We start from the raw sequence: 9,179 nt of genomic DNA, 5'->3' as shown, positions 1-9,179 counted from the left end.
CCGGGAGGCGGAGCTTGCAGTGAGCTGAGATCCGGCCACTGCACTCCAGCCTGGGCGACAGAGCGAGACTCCGTCTCAAAAGAAAAAAAAAAAAATTTATTGTAGACAGGGTAGCTTAAAGTTTCTGTCTGTTGCAGTGGCAGTAAGAAGAAAGATGGTCTAATTATTTCAAGTACACAAGCCCTTGTCCACTTTCCTGGCAACTGTCGGTAGTCCCGAGGCCCACGGATCTAATAGAGATCGGAGGGTGCTTGCCAGGTATTTGGAGCTTCAAGCTGATACTAGATGCGGTTTAGAGAAGAGAAATGAGAGAATGGATTGGGATGAGGTGATCTGGAGTCATCTTTGCCTTGCCATGAAGTTTTCTTTAGTGTTTTATTATAATATTGCTGTCTTAAACAAGTTAATTCTTCTACTGAGTCCGTAAAAGCTTTTCCTTAATGAGCAACACAGTATCTCCTGATAATGGAAGTTTTTAAGAGCGAGGCGCTTGAACTTGTGGGCATCGGTTCGGGGGAAGAGTCAGTTAGAGTTAAATTATCTTGTGACGGCCGGGCGCGGTGGCTCAACCCTGTAATCCCAGCACTTTGGGAGGCCGAGACGGGCGGATCACGAGGTCAGGAGATCAAGACCATCTTGGCTAACACGATGAAACCCCGTCTCTACTAAAAAATACAAAAATCTAGCCGGGCGAGGTGGCGGGCGCCTGTAGTCCCAGCTACTCGGGAGGCTGAGGCAGGAGAATGGCGTGAGCCCGGGAGGCGGAGCTTGCAGTGAGCTGAGATCCGGCCACTGCACTCCAGCCTGGGCGACAGAGCGAGACTCCGTCTCAAAAGAAAAAAAAAAATTTATTGTAGACAGGGTAGCTTAAAGTTTCTGTCTGTTGCAGTGGGAGTAAGAAGAAAGATGGTCTAGTTGTTTCAAGTACACAAGCCCTTGTCCACTTTCCTGGCAACTGTCGGTAGTCCCGAGGCCCACAGATCTAATAGAGATCAGAGGGTGCTTGCCAGGTATTTGGAGCTTCAAGCTGATACTAGATGCGGTTTAGAGAAGAGAAATGAGAGAATGGATTGGGATGAGGTGATCTGGAGTCATCTTTGCCTTGCCATGAAGTTTTCTTTAGTGTTTTATTATAATATTGCTGTCTTAAACAAGTTAATTCTTCTACTGAGTCCGTAAAAGCTTTTCCTTAATGAGCAACACAGTATCTCCTGATAATGGAAGTTTTTAAGAGCGAGGCGCTTGAACTTGTGGGCATCGGTTCGGGGGAAGAGTCAGTTAGAGTTAAATTATCTTGTGACATTAACTCTTTTGCTTCTTAAGGCCACTGGTCTCATATGATGAGGAAACGCTTAAGCTGCTAGCAATGTTTTCAGCACCCGAGCAAACAGGTTTTTAGCTAAAGGAGGAGGCTCTGGTAACTTCTGGTCTACGTGCTTATGGAATGATTTAAAGACTCGGAATTGTTGCTGGTCTGGGTTCCTTTTTGATAACGTATCGGTAGGTTGCTGGGTAGGTGTGTGGAGACATGTGTGGGGTAACCCGCAGTCTGCATGGGTAAGTCTGGCTTTAGAATGGTGACATTTACAGGACGACAGGTTTTTGTTTCACAATCTGGTTTTGCCGGCATTTCGGTAAGCATAATTGGCCTTTGCTGTGTGCTGGGGTGCCACGATATGCAATACTGACCATCTTTTTCTGGGTCCCAGGGGGACAAGGTGGCATGCATAGGTATTTATAGTCATTTCTATAGTATCTCTGTACAGGTAGGTTACCACAGACGGGTGAGTCTAGGTCTGCTGCTGGACAAGCATCAAAATACAGAGAAGTAGGCCATCGATAAAAGGGAGGGACCTTGGTTTGGTTTAAGAGGGGAGTTTCTTTTGACCTTGCACGAATATTAAACTCTTCACCAGGTGAAAACATCGGGTTATAACATACATAAGGTTGGTTATTTCCAGGGTCACAAATTGAACAAATTGAGTAGGTGGGCTGATTTTAAGTACAAGTTCTTCAGTGAGTCCTTATACACTCCTAACCAGTATGGTACACTGGCTGGGCTGGACGGGTCTGGGTGTCCTAAGCAGTATGTGTACAGTGGGGACACCTTTCTATAGGTGCCTCTTCTAACATGGTTAAGAGGGGGTAACAACAGCAAAACAATGGACAGCGTATTCATATCCAGCGAGGTCAGAAGAGGACCTTCCCTGGGGGAGGAGGTTGGTCAGAACGACGGAACAGTCGGGAAACGGTTAGTATTACAAGGAAAACTACTAGTCTTAAGATTACTAACTACATTTACTTGCTTGACATGTCCTCAAGCTTCAGCTGTGCATAGTCTAGTCAGCTTCCGGTATGTGGCTAGAGCAGGGCTTGCTGTTTCTTCAAGCTTCAGCCATGTGTAGACTGGTCAGCCTCAGAAAGTGAGCAGAGCAGGCTGTCGTCCTCAGCAGCAGCTTCGTCTCGTCTCAGGACCAGCCGAGTTGGATGATCTGGGTCTTGCTGGCTGGTCCACTTGTCCTGAGCTGCCGGTTTCAGCTGACTGTGGTGCATCTAAGGCACAATTTGTCTACTCCCACTGCTGTTTAACTCACAGGAATTGTGCATGCTGGGTATGCAGTGGTAGCATAAGACTCAGTAGTAGAGGCTCAGCCTCTGCCTACTGGAACATCAATCAATTAATTAATATTTTGGGACAGAGCCTGGCTGTATTGCCAAGGATGGAGTGCAGTGGCATGATCTCCTCTAACTGCAGCCTCGACCTGTTGGGCTCCAGCGATCCTCCTACCTTGGCCTCCCAAGTAGCTGAGACCACAGCCGTGAGCCACCAATCCCAGCTAGTTGTTTGTTTGTGGTGTTTTGTTTTGTTTTGTTTTGTTTGTTTGTTTTTGTGGAAATGAGGTTTCACTATGTTTCCCAGGCCAGTCTCAAAGTCCTGGGCTCAAAGGACCTTTCTGCGTAGGCCCCTCAAAGTACTAGGATTACAGGGATGAGCCACCGCACCTGGCCTACATAGTACTTTTTAAAAGGGACATCAAAGTGTGGTGGCTCACACCAGTAATCCCAGCACCTTGGGAGACCCAGGTGAGTGGGTCACCTAAGGTCAGGAGTTCAAGACCAGTCTGGCCAATATGGTGAAAACCAGTCTCTACTAAAAATACGAAAGTTAGCCAGGTGTGGTGGTATGCACCTGTAGTCACAGCTACTCGGGAGGCCAAGGCATGAGAATCGCATGAACCTGGGAGGCAGAGGTTGCAGGGAGCCAAAATTGTGCCACTGCACAACAGCCTGGGTGGCAGAGTGAGTCTCCATCTCACAACAAAAAATAAAATAAAAAACAAAAAGAGACATCAGAAGTACTTGTGTTCTCATGTATGATATGTTTATTTTCTTTCTGTTTCCTCTTCATTTCTTTCTTTTCTTTTCTTTTTCCAATTTGAGTTTGAGATAAATCTTAGTTTTGTTTTTGTTTTCGTTTTTGTTTTTTTTTGGCAGAATCTCACTCAGTCACCCAGGCTGGAGTGCAGTGGCATGATCTCAGCTCACTGCAACCTCCACCTCCTGGGTTCAAGCGATTCTTTTGCCTCAACCTCCCGAGTAGGCGGGACTACAGGCGTGCACCAACATGCCCAGCTAATTTTTGTACTTTTAGTAGAGATGGGGTTTCACCATGTTGGCCAGGCTGGCCTTGAACTCCTGACCTCAGGTGATCCACTTGTCTCAGCCTCCCAAAATGCTGGGATTACAGGCATGAGCAACCACGCCCGGCCGAGATAAATCTTAGTTTTCAGAATTTCTTCGTTAATACATAAGCACTTCTGAAAGATGCCTTTGTCACATCCGATAATCAACTGACATCATTTTTTTCTGTACATGTATGTTTTCCAGTTATTTTCCTGTTGACCCCAGAATTTGTTAGAGTTTTTTTAAAAACAATTTCAAAATAGTTTCTTTTTGAAATCAGTTGCGTCCAGTTCAGATCGAGGTCTGCATGCTTTCCAGTCTTTATTATTTGTTGAAAACCTTTGGAACCTAATACAGAAGTTTGATTGTTTCCGTGTGTACCTGGTAATGATGTCAGTGACCTTTTATCTTAACATCAAAATGGAGTTCAACCAGTTAGTCTGTTTTTCAGTTTTCTTTTCTTCTGTCATTTGTTAAAATCTTGAGCTGTGAGCTATTAAGTGTATGTTTCCCTGAAGGCCCTCTGGTCCATTCTGGACTGATGTTGAAAGATGGGCTGGATTGGCATGAAACTCTGTTCCGAAAGCTCCCGTGTATTCTTTTTTCTTTTTTTTTTTTTTTTTCTGAGATGGAGTTTCGCTCTTGTCACCCAGACTGGAGTGCAATGGCGCTATCTCAGCTCACTGCAACCTCTGCCTCTGAGTTCAAGCTATTATCCTGCCTCAGCCTCCCAGGTAGATGGGATTACAGGTGCCTGCCTCCACGGCCGGCTAATTTGTTGTATTTTTAGTAGAGATGGGTTTCACCATGTTGGCAAGACTGGTTTCAAACTCCAGACCTCAGGTGATCCACCCACCTCGACCTCCCAAAGTGCTGGGATTGCAGGCGTGATCTATTGTGCCGGGTCACCCATGTATTCTTGTTTGAAAAAATTTGCTTATGTCTGTCTTCTACAGCTGACCTTGTTTTCACCATTTTCAAGGTCAATAGCTGTGTGTTCACACTTCTGCATTTTATAACTGTAAGTGTGATTTTCTTGTAAGGAAGAATTAAATGTCGGGAATCAATGGCATCAGAACCTTGCAAAAGAAGTTTCTTTAGCCCAGGTATGTGAAAGATGCTGCTCTAAGTTTCAAGGATAGGGGTGATAAAGACCAACCCTTCCCATTAGCCCTTCCAGGCCTTCATGCAAGAATTCAGGCACACCTCACTCATCTCAGACCTTCTCAGGGTAACTTGGAGAAAATGTCTCCTTCTCTGACCCCAGTGAGCCTCCCTGCAACTTGGAGATGAGGGGCTTGACCAGAAAAACTCAACCCGAGTGACCCTGGCCCCTGAAGTGATTGGCAAAATAGAGTGCGTGTCTGGGTGTGGCTTTTCTTCTGGGAGAGGGGAGTGGCCAGTTGTAATTAGAATTTTAAATAGGATGCAGTACCCCCAAAAATGAAAAAAAAAAAGGAAGCAGAATGGAAGAAACTGGTGTAGACTCAGACACAGAGACCGTCTTCGGGGCCTTTCTCTGTGTTAGGATATCACAGCGAAATATGAAGCGGTCATGTCCGTGCCTGGCAGGGAGCCCTCCACCGGCTTCCCGTGTTCCCCAGGACAAAAGCCCAGCTCCTCACTGTGGCTCCACAGCCCTGTGTCCAGGGCCCCTGCCAGTGTCCAGCCTCCTCCTGGGAGCTTGCCCTCATCTCCTGACTCCCTCTGCCCCAGTCACCTTTGCTTTTTTCCCAAATGTCAAAACCCTTCCTGTCTCTGGTCACTGTCCCTGCTCTTACCCTAGGTCCCTAAATGATCACAGCACTGTCCCTTTCCTCTTCGTTCAGGTCTAGGCTCAGAGCTGTCTCTCATGCCCTCCCTCGCCCATCTGAAGTTCCCTCTACCCATCAGGCTCTGTCACGTTACTCAGGTTTTATTATTTCTGCATCAATCATATCATAAATGCTTTTTTTTTTTTTTTTCTGGACAGAATCTCGCTCCATCGCCCAGGCTGTGAGTGCAGTCTCATGATCTTGGCTCACTGTGACCTCTGTGTCTGGGGTTCAAGTGATTCTTATGCCTCACCCTCACAAGTAGCTGAGATTGCAGGTGTGTGCCACCATACCCAGCTAATTATTGTATTTTTATTTTTATTTTGAGTCTCAATCTGTCACCCAGGCTGGAGTGCAGTGGCATGATCTTGGCTCACTGCAACCACCACCTCCCGGGTTCAAGCTATTCTCCTGCCTCAGCCTCCTGAGTAGCTGGGATTATAGACACCCACCAAGCCCAGTTACTTTTTATATTTTTAATAGAGACAAGGTTTCACCATGTTGGCCAGGCTGGTCTGGAACTCCTGACGTCAAGTAATTAACCTACCTTGGCCTTCCAGAGTGCTAGTATTAGAAGCATGAGCCACTGCACCTGGCCCAATTTTTTTATTTTTAGTAAAGACAGAGCTTCACCATGTTGGCCAGGCTGATCTCAAACTCCTGAGCTCAAGTGATCCTCCCACCTCAGCCTCTTAAGTAGCTGGGACCACAGACACACAGATGTGCGCCATCATGCCTGGCTAAGTTTTTGTATTTTTGGTAGCGATGGGGTTTCACCATGTTGCCCAGGCCGGTCTCAAACTCCTGAGCTCAAGGGATCTACTCACCTTAGCTTCCTACAGTGCTGAGATGACAGGCGTGAGTCAACTCACCAAGACTCTGCATGGGGTTTGGTCAGGGCTGGGTCTGTGCCCTGAAGGGGAGCTCATTCCAGCCCAGCTCCCCACTGCTGCAGCGTGTGTGTGGGCTTCTCAGGAGGGGACCGGGAGTTTTCCTGTAGGAGTTTATTGTCCCTGGTTCGGTGGGCAGCAGAGGGGACCGTATTTCCTCAGGGTGAGGTGTCCTTTGTATGTGTTCTTGTGTTACAGGAATGGGGTGTGTTGATTCTGAGCAATAAACAACATATTGTTAACATTCAGGATTGACTTCTAAAGACTCTTTCTTGGTCCGTGAGGAAGAAACCCAGGAGAGGAAGAGGAAAGCAGAGGAGGGATGGCTCCTCCTCAGGTGAGATGATATTCTCGGTGGACTGTTCTGTCTCCTTCCTTTCAGAAACACTGGGGCTTGGAGTTGAGAATCTTCTCTGAGTCTGAAGTGTCCTGCCTGACAGATTTGCTCACACTCACCCGTGCCTTCCCTCAGTCCCTCTCATCTCGCTTAGATTCCATCTCTCATGACCCAGTGACATGAACTTGGGAAGAGGCGGTACTGGGCATGGGCCTGGGAAGGGCTCACACCAGACATGGATGGAGACGGGGTGAGGGTCCCGTGGTGTGAGTGCTGTTGGGCAGCAGGGATTGTTCAGGGGCCACATCTGGATGCACTGTCAGCTCTCTGTGGACCAGGATGAGAGCAACTGCCAATGGAAGTCACGTCTTCATGTGCATAAAGTACGTGGTAAATTATAGAAAAGGAGCCCAGTATGAGGAAATATTTTCTGCCTGATTTTGTACTACATTTTTATGTAATTGAGTGAGTTACTGTGTTTCTGACTCCAAAAATCTTACTAATTAGAATGGAAAGTTTATACGCAGACATGAATGATAGAAGACGTTTTATTCCCTCATTATTTTAAGAATATGAAATTGGCCAGGTGCGGTGGCTCACGCAGGTAATCCCAGTACTTAGGGAGGCTGAGATGGGTGGATCACGAGGTCAAGAGTTCAAGACCAGCCTGGCCAAGACGGTGAAACCCTGTCTCTCCTAAAACTACAAAAATTAGCCAGGCACCGTAGCATGTGCCTGTAATCCCAACTACTTGGGAGGCTAAGGGAGAAGAAGCGCTTAAACCCGGGAGATGCAGGTTGCAGTAAGCTGAGATCATGCCACTGTGCTCCAGCCTGGGTAACAGAGCGAGACTCTGTCTCAAAAAAAAAAAAAAAAATTAGCCAGGTGTGGTGGTGTGCGTCTGTAACCCCAGCTACGCAGGAGGCTGAGGCAGGAGAATCACTTGAACCTGGGAGGCGGAAGTTGCAGTGAGCTGAGATTGCACCACTGCACTCTACCCTGGGTGACAGAGCAAGACTCCATCTCAAAAAAAATAAATTTATATTTATGTATTTACTTTAGGTTTGGGGCACATGTGAAGGTTTGTTACACAGGTAAACTAGTGCCATCGGGGTCTGTTGTACAGATTATTTCATCACTCTGGTGTTAAGCCCCGTACCCAATAGTTATTATTTATTTATTTATTTATTTATTTTTTTGAGACTAAGTTTTGCTCTTATTGCCCAGGCTAGAGTATAATGGCATGATCTCAGCTCACTGCAACCTCTGCCTCCCCGGTTCAAGTGATTCTGCTGCCTCAGCCTCCTGAGTTGCTGAAATTATGGGTGACTGCCACCACGTGTGGCTGATTTTTGTATTTTTAGTAGAGACAGGGTTTCACCATGTGGGCCAGGCTGGTCTTTAACTCCTGACCTCATATGATCCACCTGCCTCAGCCTCCCAAAGTGCTGAGATTACAGGTGTCAGCCTCCGTGCCCGGCCCCCAATAGTTATTTTTTCAACTTATCTCCTTCCTCTCACTCTCCACCCTTAAGTAGACCCCAGTGTCTACTGTTTTCTTCTTTGTGTTCCAGGAAATATTCTACTTTGACATTTGGTCCTACTGGTTGTGAAAATTTACACGTTCTCATGTTAGTAAACATGGCTACCTTGCTCTTTGCCATCTGCATTGGAAATTGACTGAATGACATGTGGGTCCTTTGCGATTTTTCCCAGTGTAAAGAGTGCCATAGTGGCTGCCTCTGCACACACCTGCATTACTACAGCTATCTGAAGCTTCCTCCAGGTCAGGCAGTTGAAAGGTGATTGCTTCCTCTAGGATGGGGCATCTCCTGTTTTCTTAGATCTGACAAGATTCCCCTCTGCCCCCAACTGCCGAAGTATCATTTTCCAGCAAGATGAGATTCCTCTTCAGTTAAACAAAACTTGCTACTTTTGATATTTTTAAAAACTTTATATATATAAACACCCACACACACAATATACACACACACATATACATATAGATACATACACACACACCCAAATGTATATATTTTGAACAACTTTTACAGTTTGAAAATCTGGGGAAAATGACAACCTTTTGTATTAACATCTAGTTTTTTGTGGGTCTGTAGGTTTCATTATTTTGTTAACATATATATATAAATAAAATGATTTTCATACTTTGAGTAATCTAGTTTTCATGTATTTTATTTTGAGACTGGATCTCACTGGGTTGCCCAGGCTGGAGCACAGTGGCATGATCTTAGCTCACTGTAACTTCCACCCTCAGGCTTAAGCCATCCTCCTACTTCAGGCTCCCAAGTAGCTGGAACCACAGGTGCCTGCCACCGTGCCCGGCTAATTATTATTATTATTTTTTTGAGATGGAGTTTCTGTTGCCCAGGCTGGAGTGCAGTGGCGTGATTTCGGATCACTGCAACCTCTGCCTCCCAGGATCAAGCAGTTGTG

At 46.2% G+C, this 9,179-nt stretch overlaps 1 protein-coding gene across 1 annotated transcript in view; it reads left to right on the top strand.

The window, feature by feature from the left end:
• Window positions 1–6,710: 6,710 nt before the first annotated feature.
• The window catches only part of LOC105514822 (zinc finger protein 813-like), a 23,128-nt gene continuing 20,659 nt past the window's right edge, over window positions 6,711–9,179 (top strand). Inside the window, exon 1 of the mRNA XM_011946482.1 lies at window positions 6,711–6,725. Within this exon, the coding sequence (XP_011801872.1) occupies window positions 6,711–6,725 (15 nt within the window). The remainder of the gene's footprint in view (window positions 6,726–9,179) is intronic.

The sequence above is a fragment of the Colobus angolensis genome, unplaced genomic scaffold (genome assembly GCF_000951035.1).
Source record: "Colobus angolensis palliatus isolate OR3802 unplaced genomic scaffold, Cang.pa_1.0 Scaffold25, whole genome shotgun sequence".
Taxonomy (NCBI): domain Eukaryota; kingdom Metazoa; phylum Chordata; class Mammalia; order Primates; family Cercopithecidae; genus Colobus; species Colobus angolensis.
This window is presented reverse-complemented; position numbering and strand designations above follow the sequence as displayed.